General features: G+C 38.5%; 1 protein-coding gene across 1 annotated transcript; it reads right to left on the bottom strand.

The window, feature by feature from the left end:
- Positions 1–7,555: 7,555 nt before the first annotated feature.
- Positions 7,556–11,590, bottom strand: LOC134311922 (uncharacterized protein K02A2.6-like). Its single transcript, XM_062993571.1, has one exon. It carries the CDS (start codon positions 11,588–11,590, stop codon positions 7,556–7,558), a length of 4,035 nt encoding a protein of 1,344 aa, XP_062849641.1.
- Between the last annotated feature and the right edge of the window lie 2,790 nt (positions 11,591–14,380).

The raw sequence follows: 14,380 nt of genomic DNA, 5'->3' as shown, positions 1-14,380 counted from the left end.
CCTAAATAATACCTGCTATGTGATGGTCCTGTGGGAGTCCTGACTATTGAAGAACAGGGTGAAGAACAGGGTGAAAGCAGGCTAAAAAAGTATAAAGAGAAATCAACGAACTACAGTCAGTAATTGTAGAACTACAAAGTGCTGATAAAATGGACAGTGAGTGTAGAAACCAGAAGGTGGTTATTAATGATAGTTATTATTATTTTTTCAAGGTGCTGTTGCCAAACTAGTTGAATTTACAAAAACTTTAAGTTAAGAATTTTTATTTTGTTGATTTTGGTGATTTTGTTTGGTGATTTTGTTCGACCACAGTAGTTTATGCAAAGGCAAAAGGCCTCATGTTTTTTCTTGAAATGGTGATTCAAATGCCAAAATAAGTTAGTGGGGAACTGACTCACTTAATAAATCAAAGCAAAAACAAAAACTCAAACTAAAGTTACAGAGGGAGAGCACTAGGTGGAACTGTGACTGGGACCAGTGCACTAGCTAAGCGAGTTCCTGTTTCAAGTGCTTCTCCTTCTCTTTCATCTTTCTCAATTCGCTTTCAGTCCTTTTCTGTTTCCGTGTCTGCATTTGGGGCGAATCAGGTTCCCCCCTGCGCTTCTTTCTCGTTCCACATACTCCATTCCTTCCTCTTCGTCCACACCGCCCTCTGCTCCTCCCGGTCTGTGGTGAACAGGAGGTGGTGGAGGAGGAAACGGGATGAAGTCGTCCAGGGAATCCTTCTGTAAATTCAGAAACTGACCACAGGTTACTGTTTTCCTTCTAGGGTGTGTGTTTTTTCTCGCCTGTTCTTTCTTATCTAACTCCTTTTGTGCTTCCTGTCTCCACTTTCCATAGGCGTGCCAACTCGGCTTCCATGGAAAGTTTCTTCGAGTTTCTTATTTTTAAAGTACTCTATGGCTTTATCATAGGCATCTTCTTGTAATTGCAATTGTTTTTTAAACTGAACTAGTTCATCCACATTTAATGTCCCCCCTGGGGGAAAATGGCAGAATTTGACCCACTCATTTATTTGAACGCAGCTATCTGGTTCCCTTTGTTTCATATTATCTATTAATTTACCATAAGGTGGAATGCTGCAATGCACTATGGGAGGTGGAAAAGGTTTCCCCTTACCCCCTTTTGAATTTCCTTGACCCATCTTTAACGTTTTTCTCGGAACGACCGAGTAAATTTAGGAGTGACCTAAATTTAGCCTAAGTACCCTTCACACGTTAGTACTTACAATAAAATATCAAAATCAGACCAAGATCAGCTCATCGTTTTGGAGTTTGCAGAAGTCACACCATAGATTCTTTTCTGGATTCCAGCACGCCGAGGCGGGAGTCCTCCTTTGTTCCTTTGCTCAAACTGGTGAGGCCAGGTGGGAAGAAGGGGTGATCAGTCCCTCAGTCCCCGGAGATGTCCCTCCTCGACAGTGTGGAATCCTGCCGACTACGCCAAATTGTGGTGGTGAATTCCAAAATTACACTATAATGAGACACTTAGAGTCAGAGCTGAAGTTAGTAAGAAGATGATAGTTTATTCTCTGCAGAGGATCCAAAGTCAGCAAAGCGTATGCAGGCTGAAGGACACATTTCTGTTCCTTGCAATGCTTCTTTATAGATAGAGGTTCAACCCCATATAGATAAGAGGAATGATGTTGTTAAACTGTTAACTTGCTATCAAGCAGAAGTGAAATATTCTGTTCTAGTACATCGTGTTCATTTCACATATTCTGTAGCTTAAACAGTATAAACAAAAAATGGCTACTCAGCCCTTATTCAAGGTTCGAGTTTCAGTGACAGACATTTTAATTTTTCTTCCACAACACTTTCTACATCAGTAAATGACACCCAATAAAAGCCCAGTGCTCTTCCCTTGACCCTAAGTAGGGGGGACAATGGCTCAAGAGAGTCATGAGACTGAACTGACTTTGGAAATGCAGATTTAGCTGCATCGTATTTGTGCTAATGACCGCTGTAACCTCTGGGATTTGTAGGTTGACGGGATGAGATTGTCGAAGGAGCACGACACATTACAGTTGCGATCCAGGGGTCAAATCTTCAGCAGTGCTATCGGCTGAATGGGCATCTACATACAGACATGATTGGCTATGTGTGGGATGAGGGGTGGCTGAGGCCTTGTGACCCTGACCCATCGTGACCACTGCCAGGATAAAACAGTGGTAAAACGAATTTGATGAATTTGTTATTGTACTTAAGAACTCAATTGGAGTTCAGTCATTAAAATTTAATTTGATTACACAATTGATATATTGAAAATAGTTTAGAAAGGCACACACTTGACTTGTTAAGTGTTCTCAATTTATAGTGCATTGTCAGGAAAAAAAAACAAGCCTTGAAATTCAAATAACTGGATCTCTGTGCAATAATATAAAAAAATATCTAATGATCTGAGTGCTCTCAGGACCACAGTGAAAACTGCACATATTAAAAATCAAATACACAACACAATAAAATGTGCAAAACGTCAAGAGCTTTGAATATTTTCTAAATCCAGTGTATGGGTGATTTAGTTGCACCATGTAATATATTGTATTTGTACTTCAAATGAACACTGTCTGTTTTTATGTATTGTTCTAACTACAAATATATTTATATAAACCCTGTCCATAGTTGGTTTAATACAGGCATGTATGTTGTTTTATAACAAGTAATTTTTGTTGATAAATATATAGTTTTGGGTAGGCTGTGATTGATCATTGTGTGGTCAACTTCCATCTAAATACATCATTAGTCAAATAATCACCTGCTCTGAGAATAATATGCAGTTTTTTGTAAGGTATAAATAACATTAATTTCTCAATATAGTTTTTAGACACAATATATTGTGTATGTTGTACAAAACATACATCCTAGATACCCTAGATAATATATGGCAATGTCATCGTAACTGTTTTATTATTTTTAATGCTTTATAAATCTTTAATACTGTCTATTGTAGATTTACAAACATTAATTTGAAAAAAGTAAATTTTACAAGCCATTAAGATGCTCAGAACAACCTAGATTTACTTATGAAACTGATTGACACCTAAATATATATATATTTTTTTAGATAGATTTTATGACATGATGACAATAAATATGATGATTATATGATAGCTATAAAATTAATTGTTTTCAGGTGTATAGTCCTGATTTGTTGGTTGGTTGGGATGAGGGTTTACAAATGTGTGTAAACATCAGTTAAGTCATTGTAGACATTTTTAATGATTAAGTATGTAAATTAGTAGTGAAATTCAAATGCTATATAAAGGAGTCCTTCCAATCTCTATAACCAACATTGTTCTCATATACCTATAAGGACAGAACTTAGATCTAGATCTAGAAACAATGTGTTGGCTTTATGTTGAGAATAATTGTACATCTATTTTCACATCCTTAGGTAATTCTTTTTTTTTTTAATCAATATGCTTATTTAAATCAAGAGGCCAGAAGATATTTTGGGACATTTTGAACAGTCAGACATTTTAATATGTTAACATGTCTGGCTAACATGTTAATTTATGATTCATTTACAGTAAGGTGAATTTCTGTCTCTCTCTCAGTGTGTGCATGTGTGTGTGCGTGTGTGTGCGTGTGTGTGTGTGTGTGTGTGTGTGTGTGCATTTAATATTTACAGTATATGGTTCCACAGAAAATGTAAAAAAAATTTAAATGGCCATGTACTGTATGTGTTTGATATAGTAAAACACCTTCAATGTTCACAGCTTACTATTAAGAATTTAATATGATGTTTGTACATTAGATGTAAAAATTAAATGTCTTTATTTTGGACATTATTCTTTAGACATTTAAAGTTACTGTCCCCATTTTCAAGCCCTCGTGTCTTTATTAAGTATGTTATACTACTGTCATTTTTTCATCTACAGATTAAAGAAGCACCATAAGATTGAACATGGATAATTTCTCCTTCATCTCCGCCAACATTTCCAACATCACTTCAGGACAACTCTTGTGTTCAACTGACGTGTATGTTGGTATGATGATTGTATCAATTTTAATTCTGCCCTTTAATATTTGCGGTTTGTTGTATGGTTTGAAAACAATGACTACATATAAAGGCTATAAATCCTCAGAGGTGCTCAATCTTAGCATGGTTCTCACAGCTGTTCTTTCAACTGCACCAATGACTTTAGTTTTTGTTTTCTTTTACATTTCAAACTTGGTTTTATTTATGATTGCAAATATCTTTGCTTTTGCATGCTTTCTTGCTCAAGCTCAGTTCCAGACCTGGATCTGCTTGGAACAATATGTGGCAGTGGTTTATCCAATCTTTTACCTGAAACTAAAGCAGCATAGGTATGGACTGGTGTTGGCTAGTTTCACATGGGTTACATCCCTAGTTTTAGCAGTAGTGGCTACAGCACTTGGCTTTAACCAAGGTGTTTTTTTATTTCTTACACTTACTTCTGTACTGCTTGCTATAATATTGTTTTGCAGTGTGGCAACATTGGCAGCACTAAAACACCCGAGTCCAGGTGGAGGACAGGGGAGAGAAATGCACCATAAAAAAATAAAGGCTTTCAAAATCATTACATCAAACCTGGTGGTATTATTAATTCGCTTCTATCCCTTAATTGGTGTAACATATGTGATTGAGCGTCTGCCTCCTGACACATTATGTTTAGCCAGTTTAATTACTATATCTATACTTTTAATTGGATCTGTCCATCATTCACTTCTGTTAATCTCACGATTTATCAAAATGCCATGCAACATGCTGTTCTAAAAGCATCTACTGCTAAGAAAGGTAGGCTGTAAGAGTTTTGAAGGTTTATAATCCTAATACTTATTGCTTATTACAGAGATACAGATTCCTGTAATAGAAACAAGATTCTATTCTATTATATGCCAATACAAGTTAACAAGGCTAAAGGTTATAAGGTTCTGTAGTTTTGTCATATACAGTCATTTTCTTGTTGAATGACATACTGTTGTATATAAAAGGTAATAACTACTGTATGCTTTAAGCTAGAGATTTATAAAGTTTCATGTACTTCAAATAAACTTATTTTTTATATTTATTTATCTACTTTTACCTTTTCATCATGGTTGGTCTTACGGTAGATTTTATTCCAAAAACAATGGGCACAAGGTACATTATGGATTTACTTGCATTATGTAATATACTGTATTTGTACTGTTTTAGTTTTTTAATTAAAAGTGAAAAGGGATTTGCAAATGAACACTGTCTGTTTTATACTGTTCCAACAATAAATATGTTTATAATAACTCTGTGCATACATGTTGATAAATATGTAGTTCTGGGTAGGCTGTGATTGATCATTTTGTGGTCAGTTCCCATCTAAATACATCATTAGTCAAATAATCACCTGCTCTGAGAAATATGCAGTTTTTTGAAAGGTATAAATACATTTCTCAAAATAGCTTTTACACACAATATATTATGCATGTAGTACGGAACATACATCCTAGACACCCTAGATGATATATAACATTGTCATCTTAACTGTTTTATTATTTTTTTAAATCTTTAATAATGCCTATAATAGTAAAAAAAAAAAAGCCACTAAGATACTCTGAACAACCCAATAATTGACAGTACACCTAAAAATCTTAGAAAAGTTAAAAGTTATGTAAATCAACCATAATACATCAGTGTAGAAGTATTGTATTTTTTGATCTTCCACTTCTTGTCATGGAAAGTAATTTAATGCTGAAAATATATATTTTTTAATTTTTCACTTGGGTTATGTTCTTGTTTGTGTGTATGAACTTTATTCATGATATTTTTGTATTTGTAATAATTGTTTATGGACTGCATATACTAAAATTGTTTCACACTGTGGTGACATTAGCAAAACTAAAGCAATCCAGACCAGGTGTAAAGTGCTGGGAAATATGCACTTTAAAAAAATAAAACATTAAAAACATTACATTGAGCCTGGTGGTATTTATTATTTCATTATCCTCACTTAACTCTGGATCTGTCATTCATGCACTTCTTTACATTTCACGATTTATTAAAATGAAATGCAACACGCTGGTGTAAAGGCAACTTCTACTAGAAACAGTATTGTTTGGAATGTTTATGTTTCTAACACTTATTATTATTCTTTAACACAATCACTGATTATTTTAGAACAAGCATTTTAGTTATTATACTGTACACTAGAGACCAATTCAATGAAAAATATTACATGTAATATATTGTTAAACAAAAAGAATTCTAATACAATAGATAAAACTATTGTTTATTTTATTGTTCTTTCAATATTTTGACTGTAGTACCTATCTGGGTGCAAGTATCAGTTTATGTGGTTTATTAAATTTGTGTTAGATTTCTGTTCTCTAGTTCTGTTCTGCAATCATAAAAATATAAAAATATAATGAGATTTGACAATTCATGTAAAAAAAACTTATATATACTAATATATTAAAAACGTATAATCTGGTAAGTGTAAGAAACAAAAAATATTACATTAGAAGTGTTGTTCCCACATCTTTATTCTTACTATTAACACAGAATGCCCCAGTGCTTACTGGAGTACCTCATTAATGAACCGCTGGAGGACAGCTGGGGATTTCATGAGCCCAAAATGAATCCATCACCCTGTGTAATGACCCGAATTGGCCAGTGAATTACGTTTTCCACTCATTTGTCTAAGGTTGTTGCACACGTCCAACTGCTGCAGGGACTCAATAGCTGAGTCCCCGAATGACTGAGGGTGGTTGTTTTAGGTGGTGGGTTTGTTCAACCACAGTAGTTTATGCAGGGCTGCAAGGACCCATATCTGTCCTCGAAATTTTGATTCAAACACAGAGATAAGTTACTGGGGTCACTCAATGAACCAAAAAGGGTTAGCACTAGGTGGGACTGTGAATGGGATCAGTGCATTAGCTACTTCATCCACCAGTAAAATGACACCCAATAACAGCCCAGTGCTTTTACCTTGACCCTAAAATCACACATGTGACTGAGTCTGCGTTTACAGATTAAAAATCTGACAAACAAATGTAGAAAAAGCAAAATGTATTATAAATGTATTTATAAGTATTTCAAGTACTACCCTGGCCCCCTAATTCCCCAGACTTCAACCCAATTGAGCATCTGTGGGACCACCTCGATTATCATGTACACTCTACACTCTAAAAAATGATTCAGCACAGTTGTGTGATATCCTACGGTGGCGTATAGCAATTATCACACTAGAGTTTAGTTCTTTTGTTTCATGTCATTTATTCTCAGGTCTAGTAACACAACCACCGAACATAACTTCCACCTTCTGCCTGTCCCCCTATCATGACCTCAGTACAGCACCACAACTCAAGAAGGTGGCTCCCCCTAGAGGCGTTAACTATATATGTTTAGGACCTGTCATTCAGTCTACCACATCCCTCCCCTCTAGATTAAACTACTTTAATTACACTTTACTCTAGACAGTTATACTAGACATCCTGGAACTTCTTTTAACACATGTATCAACATATAATTCCTAACTAGGGATTTGGGTTGACTACCGCATCCCAGTGAGGCCTCCAGGACGCATTCTTGTCCTGTGGCTGGGGAAACTCACTACTAACTAAGTATAGACTTTCAAGTAATCTGGAGCTCTTCTAGCTCGCTGAGATCTTCTTACAGCTGGTGAGTCCATTGCAGTTGAAGACTCAGGCTGCTCCACAGTTGCTTCTGCTGCAGTGCTGTCAGTAGAATCAGTGGAGACGGCCACCTCAGGTACCACCTGAACTGGTGGTTCCACGACTTCCTCCTCAGGCACGGTGTCAGGCAACACCTCTGGTGTCAACGTCGGTGGGGTGGAACTTCTACCACGTACTTGGTCGATGTGTCGCCTAACAACTTGTCCATTACCTAAGGTAACTTGGAATGACACAGGGCCTGTCTTCTCTGTTATTTCTCCTGGTACCCAGGCTGGTCCTGAGCCAAAGTTGCGTATATAGACCAAGTCTCCCTCTTCCAATATTCTAACTCGAGCATGCATGTCATGATAACCTTTTTGTTTCTTTTGTTTGGCATGTACTCTGTTTCTAAAGTCTGGATGTATTAAGTCAAGTGTTGACCTCAACTTCCTACCACACGACAGCTCAGCCGGTGACTTGCCAGTTGTAGATTGGGGTGTTATGCGATAGTTGAACAGAGCTCGGGACATTTTAGTTTCAATAGAGTCTCCTGCCATCTTCTTCATGAGTGACTTGAACGTCTGCACAGCCCTCTCGGCTAAGCCATTTGAAGAAGGATGGTATGGCGCCGTCGCGATGTGACGTATGCCATTCTTTTCAGCAAACTCTTGGAACTGTTCACTCGTAAAACAGGTACCATTATCTGACACTATGATTTCCGGTATGCCATGCTGACTGAAACTCTTTCTAAGACATTCAATGGTAACTGCCGATGTAGAGCTACTCACAGAATATGCGTCGATCCACTTGGAGTACGCATCCACAATGATCAGGAACATTCGTCCCATCCATGGACCTGCATAATCAATGTGGATTCTCCTCCATGGTTTATCAGGAACTTCCCAGGGATGTAATGGGGCCACTGGAGGACTGTTCCGATTTTCCTGGCATGTCGCACACGCCTTCACAAGGGCCTCCACCTCTGCATCAATGTTTGGCCACCACATGTAACTTCTTGCCAACCCTTTCATTCGGGTGATGCCGGGGTGTGCTTGGTGTAGCTGTTTCAGTAAGGCCGTGCATCCGGGTGGTGGAACAACAACGCGTCCTCCCCACAGGATACATCCTTCCTGGGTGCTTAGCTCATCCTGGCGGCGGCCGTATGGAATGAACTCAGGACTGTTCACCTTTGGCCAACCTCGCAAGATGTATTCTCGTACTCTTGCTAGCACAGGGTCTTTGTCCGTCCCCTTCTTAATTTGTTGTGCGTTCACCAGTGGCACGCCGATGTCCTCAAACAACAGCACTCTCTCCTCCTCCTCAGGCATGCTCTCTCTCTCCCCCTCCAAGGGTAGCCTACTCAGCGCGTCAGCGTTAGCATGGTCCCGGCCAACCTTGTAGATGATGGTGTACTCATACGCTGCTAACGTGACGGCCCATCTCTGAATCCTAGGAGATGTCATCTGGGGTATGGCTCTCATCTCACTGAACAGTGAAATTAGCGGCTTGTGATCAGTCACTATAGCGAACTGTCTCCCATACAGGTATTTATGGAACTTTTTCACTCCAAAAACTACTGCAAGGCCTTCCTTGTCCAACTGTGAGTAGTTCTTCTCAGCTGCACTGAGAGTTCTTGAGACGAATCCTATGGGTCTCTCTGAGCCATCCGCCATACGATGAGAAAGTACAGCTCCCACACCGTAGGGTGATGCGTCACACGCTACGATGAGTGGTCTGCTTGAGTCGTAGTGTACTAACACACTACAGGACTGAAGTAGCACTTTGGACTCTTCAAATGCTTTTTTTTGTTTGGCCCCCCATGACCATTTCTCTTCTTTCTTCAACAAGGTATGTAGTGGTGCCAGCCGTGTGGAGAGCTTCGGGAGGAACCTATGGTAGTAGTTTAACAAGCCCAGGTAAGCCTTTAACTCACTAACATTTTGTGGCTCAGGCGCCTCCGTGATGGCTTCCACTTTCTCTGTCAGGGGGTGTAGACCACTGGCGTTGATCTTGTGGCCTAGGAACGTCACCTCTTTTCCCATGAACTCACACTTGCTTCTTTTTAACCTCAGGCCGCTTTTCTCCAACCGTTTAAGTACTTCCTCCAGAGTTTCCAGGTGTTCTTGTTCGTTTGGTCCTGTACAAAGTATGTCATCCAAATAAATGGCAATATTTGGAATCCCACCTAAGATGCCCTCCATGGTTCTCTGGAATATAGCAGGACTAGAAGCTACTCCAAATGGTAAGCGTGTGTAGGTATACAAGCCTTTGTGTGTATTAATGGTTACATACTTCCTGGATTCTTCTTCTAAGACTATCTGTTGGTATGCATGACTCATGTCTAATTTCGTGAAACGCTGCCCCCCGTTCAGTTGTGCGAAAAGGTCCTCCACTTTAGGAATTGGATACTGATCCACCCGCGATGCTCTATTGACAGTGAGTTTGTAATCCCCACATATTCTAATGGAGCCATCCGGTTTTCGCACTGGGACTATGGGCGCCGCCCACTCTGCAAACTGCACTTGCTCGATTATTTTGTTATCCAGGAGCCTCTGTAGCTCGCTTTCGACTAGTGTCTTGAATGCATAGGGTACTGGTCGGGGTTTACAGAATCTTGGCTGGGCCTCCCTGTCCACATTAATCTTCGCTGTGACTCCTTTGAGCTGTCCCAACCCTTCTTTGAACACCTCAGCATGTCTTTCGAGGACCCCCTCGAGCTGCAACTTGGACTGCGATTCCACCTTGTTCACTAACTGATCCATCATGGCTAGCTCGTGTAGCCAACTTCGCCCTAGTAGATTTGGTCCTTCGCCTCCAACTACTACTAAAGAACTTACTACAGGTAAGTTCTTTTCCCCGTTTCCCTGTTGTACCCTCACTTGTGCCATTCCCAGCACTCCTAACTTCTCTCCTGTGTACGTTTTTAATTTTAGTGAGCAGGGCTTTAATTCTGCGGTGTCTGTTTTCTTCCACAATTGTGTATATTGCTGTTTGCTTAATATAGTTACTCCACAGCCGGTATCAACTTCAAATATTACTTTCATTCCATTTACATTCATGGTGCGTGTGATGGGCGCTACCTTGGTCAGCTCTTCTGACATGCTGTAAATTGTGTGAAAACTCATGTCCTCTGTATCACTTTCTTCCTCCCCTCTAAGTTGATTTGCTCGCCGTTCGTTTCCTGGCCCATTTCTTTCGCCTTTTTGTCCTTTGAACGTTGCCTTCTGCACCTGAAAATTGCCCGCCTTCGATCTACAAGCTTTCTTAATGTGCCCTCTCTTGCCACAATTATGACACAGCTCAGTGGCAAACTTGCATTCAGCGGCATTGTGCTGGCCTGTACAGCGATAACAACTGGAGAATTTGCGCTGAGTTTTGACAGCAGATACTTTGTGGACCTCTACTTGAGTCTTTGGCACCCGTGCATGCAGAGCGGATTCCTCGGCTAGCTTCCCTTGCAATTCTTTCACATCTTTCGATGCTGCTTCCATAGCCTGGTATAATTCCAAAGCCTTCTCAAACGTTAGTTTCGTCTCAGATAAAAGTCGCCGTTGCATTCGGTCATCATTCACTCCACACACCAATCTGTCCCTTAACATTTCTGACAATGCATCTTTGTAGTCACAATGCAGTGCTAATTTCCTCAATTCAGCCACATACTCAACTATTGACTCACTGCTCTTTCGTATGCGTGAATTAAATTTAAATCGTTGCACAATTTCACTCGGTGTGGGGTTGAAATGCTTCTTAAGCTCCGCAGTAAGCTGGTCATATGTTTTTGCTTTTGGCAATTCAGGACTAACTAAATTCCTCAGTAAGCTATAAGTAGTAGCACCAACTCCACTTAAAAGTATAGCTTTCCGTCTTTCCGGCTCTTTAATATCATTAGCTTCGAAGAAAAAGTCCAACATTTCACTATATTCTTCCCAAGACTGAGTTGTATTATCAAAAGGGTTTACCGATCCGATTACAGCTGCCATTTCTGCTTGGCGCGGTGATGGTGAAACTCCGTGAATTGGAACTGCTGGATTCTCTGGAGCTCGCTTCTCCGTGACTCATCTGGGAACTTCAAATCCTTTAAATCCTCGTCGCCAATTGTGTGATATCCTACGGTGGCGTATAGCAATAATCACACTAGAGTTTAGTTCTTTTGTTTCATGTCATTTATTCTCAGGTCTAGTAACACAACCACCGAACATAACTTCCACCTTCTGCCTGTCCCCCTATCATGACCTCAGTACAGCACCACAACTCAAGAAGGTGGCTCCCCCTAGAGGCGTTAACTATATATGTTTAGGACCTGTCATTCAGTCTACCACATCTGAATTGAATGACAGAGTTTGGGCAACTTAAAAAGACATTATTTTAGACAAACACAAAATTTTAAACTTTTTCAACGCATTATTTTGCTTTAGTACAACATCATACCAATTTTGAGTTGAGCCAACTAAAATACCTGAGTCTGAACGAAGCAAAGAAAAGAAGAGCATCAGAAGCTCCGAGTACGTTCTGTCACCGCGCATGCACACTTCTCCGAGTTGAGTTGTAACGGACCAGGACGACGCTGAGAACGCGCTGAAGTTTTGGATTTTGCCCTGACCTGCCCTGAGGTAGGTATTCAGCTATTCAACGTAATACAAGTTATGTTTAAAACTTAACAAATGCATAAACTATAAACTGACTGAATAACGAGGGGAATTACTAGCATTTTAGTTTCACGTATTTTCTCAACCAAAGATTTCAAATATTGTATGGCAGACGAGTGCGAGTTCTTTTCAAAAGTAAATAAATTCTCATTGATTTTTAATTTATATAAAGGTGTGCGAGTGTAGTTTATTTGCAGATTTGGGCTTGTCGGTGACAATTTAACCATTTTCGGTACACAGAGAGCGATGTTAGCTGACATGCTAGCGGGTTATGATGCACATTGGTTTGAAACCGTGGTAAAGTTTGAATGGCCTGGGGCTAACTGTGTTAGCTTAGTAAGCAAAACTTGTCTGTGGTACAGCACACCACAAAAAAGTCTGTTGCACTTAATTATGATGCGGTATGATTGTAAGTAAGCGGCTCATTTGATGTGATTTTCACGGCTGTGAATTAGGTAGGGTTTTATTCATAGTACATGGTGCATGTTCTTAAAACATTTCAGTCCATTCCAGTGTGTGTTTGTAGTAGCAAATGTACCCTGATTTATTCATACTAGGATGCCACAGTAAATTATGCACACATGACTCCCAAACTAACTATAGGCAGAATTAGAGTACATGGACAGTTAGCTATAGTTGCAAACTTTTAAACATTAATATGCTTATTGTCAATTTATTGGAATTTTGCTGCTTTCATACATACTTGAACTTTAGCTGATTTACTGTGCATGTCTTAATTGATTATTAAACTAAAAAAGCTAAATCTTCATATTGTTTAAATTTAAATATATTATTTTTAAATTGTTTGTGGTTTTTTTTTGCAGATTGATATGCAATGCCATCCCCGTCCAGAAGTACTACTGAAACATTACAGATTGTGTCATTACCAAGGGCGCTCCTGGCCATTGCCGTGTTTGTATCCTGACTGTGCTTACCTGGAAAACCAGTCTGTTTATTGATGCTAATTATACTTTTGCTGGAGTGGCACAGGTTTATGGCTTAAAATAAATGTCTGTTGTGAAAGTCAAATAAACATTTCAATAAAATTTTCTTAAATTGTCTTAAATTTCTTTCTTGTTAAGAGCCTAACATATTCATTTTTGTCATTTTGCAGATGCTTTTACTCAAAGAAACTTACAATTGTGGCTGAATACAATGCAAGCAATTGAGGTTTAAGGGCCTTGCTCAGGGCCCCAATAGTGGCAACTTAGTGGTGGTGGGGCTTGAACCAGCATCCCACTGAATACTAGACCAGTGCCTTAACCACTGAATTACCAACTGCCAGTTCAGATATGTAAAAAACTTTTGCCTGTAAAAAACATTTTAGTAACTGCTTTTTTTTTTAGTTTAAAAAAAAAACAGTTTAGTAAACTTAAAGTAAAATGTTTATTCCTTAAATATCTAAAAGTTAAGCTGACTTGAAAATGTAAGGCAACCGGCTGCCTCACCTTTTTGAGTTTTCTCAACTTCAGGAGCCCAAGCGGTTGTGCAACTTCCTTTGCTAAGTTAGGTTGTTTGTTCACTCAAATCACTATTTAAAGTTGGACAAAATTACAATTACTATTTGATTGTACTTGTAAAAAAGTACAATGCAATGTTTAGAGAAAATTGCAATGTTTTTTTACAAAGCAGATGCTTTCATTTGTTGTTGCAGAACTTTTGAATAAAAAAAAATATGGAATTTCCAAATGTGCTTTTCATTTTGTTTAACTGTCATGTAATTAATACAAAAGGTTTCATATACAGTTTTAAGTAGAACAGAAATAAAATTTTATGTTAGAACAACTTAAATTGTTAAGTAGGTCCAAATTAACTAAGCTTCATAATATTCAGCATAATCATGTTAGCAGAACCTAATTTATTTGGGTTAGTGGAACAAAATTTGTATTTTAAGAAATACAAAAGCAAAAAAATTAAGGCAATAGTTTGCATGTATCTTTCTATGTTGGGAGAACATAAAAAAATGAGTTGGTACAACTTGAATTTGTAGTCCTTCATTTTGACTTTATTTAGTTTTTTTATTTAGTATTTCTTACAAAACCTGAGTAGATTCAACTATAAATATTTAAGTTGACTCACATAGTGATTTTAGTTACAGTATACTGTGATAATTTATTTAAGTAT

This window comes from Trichomycterus rosablanca, chromosome 4, assembly GCF_030014385.1.
Source record: "Trichomycterus rosablanca isolate fTriRos1 chromosome 4, fTriRos1.hap1, whole genome shotgun sequence".
NCBI lineage: Eukaryota > Metazoa > Chordata > Actinopteri > Siluriformes > Trichomycteridae > Trichomycterus > Trichomycterus rosablanca.
Note: the sequence above shows the minus strand (reverse complement) of the source record. Positions and strands in the feature narration are given on the sequence as shown.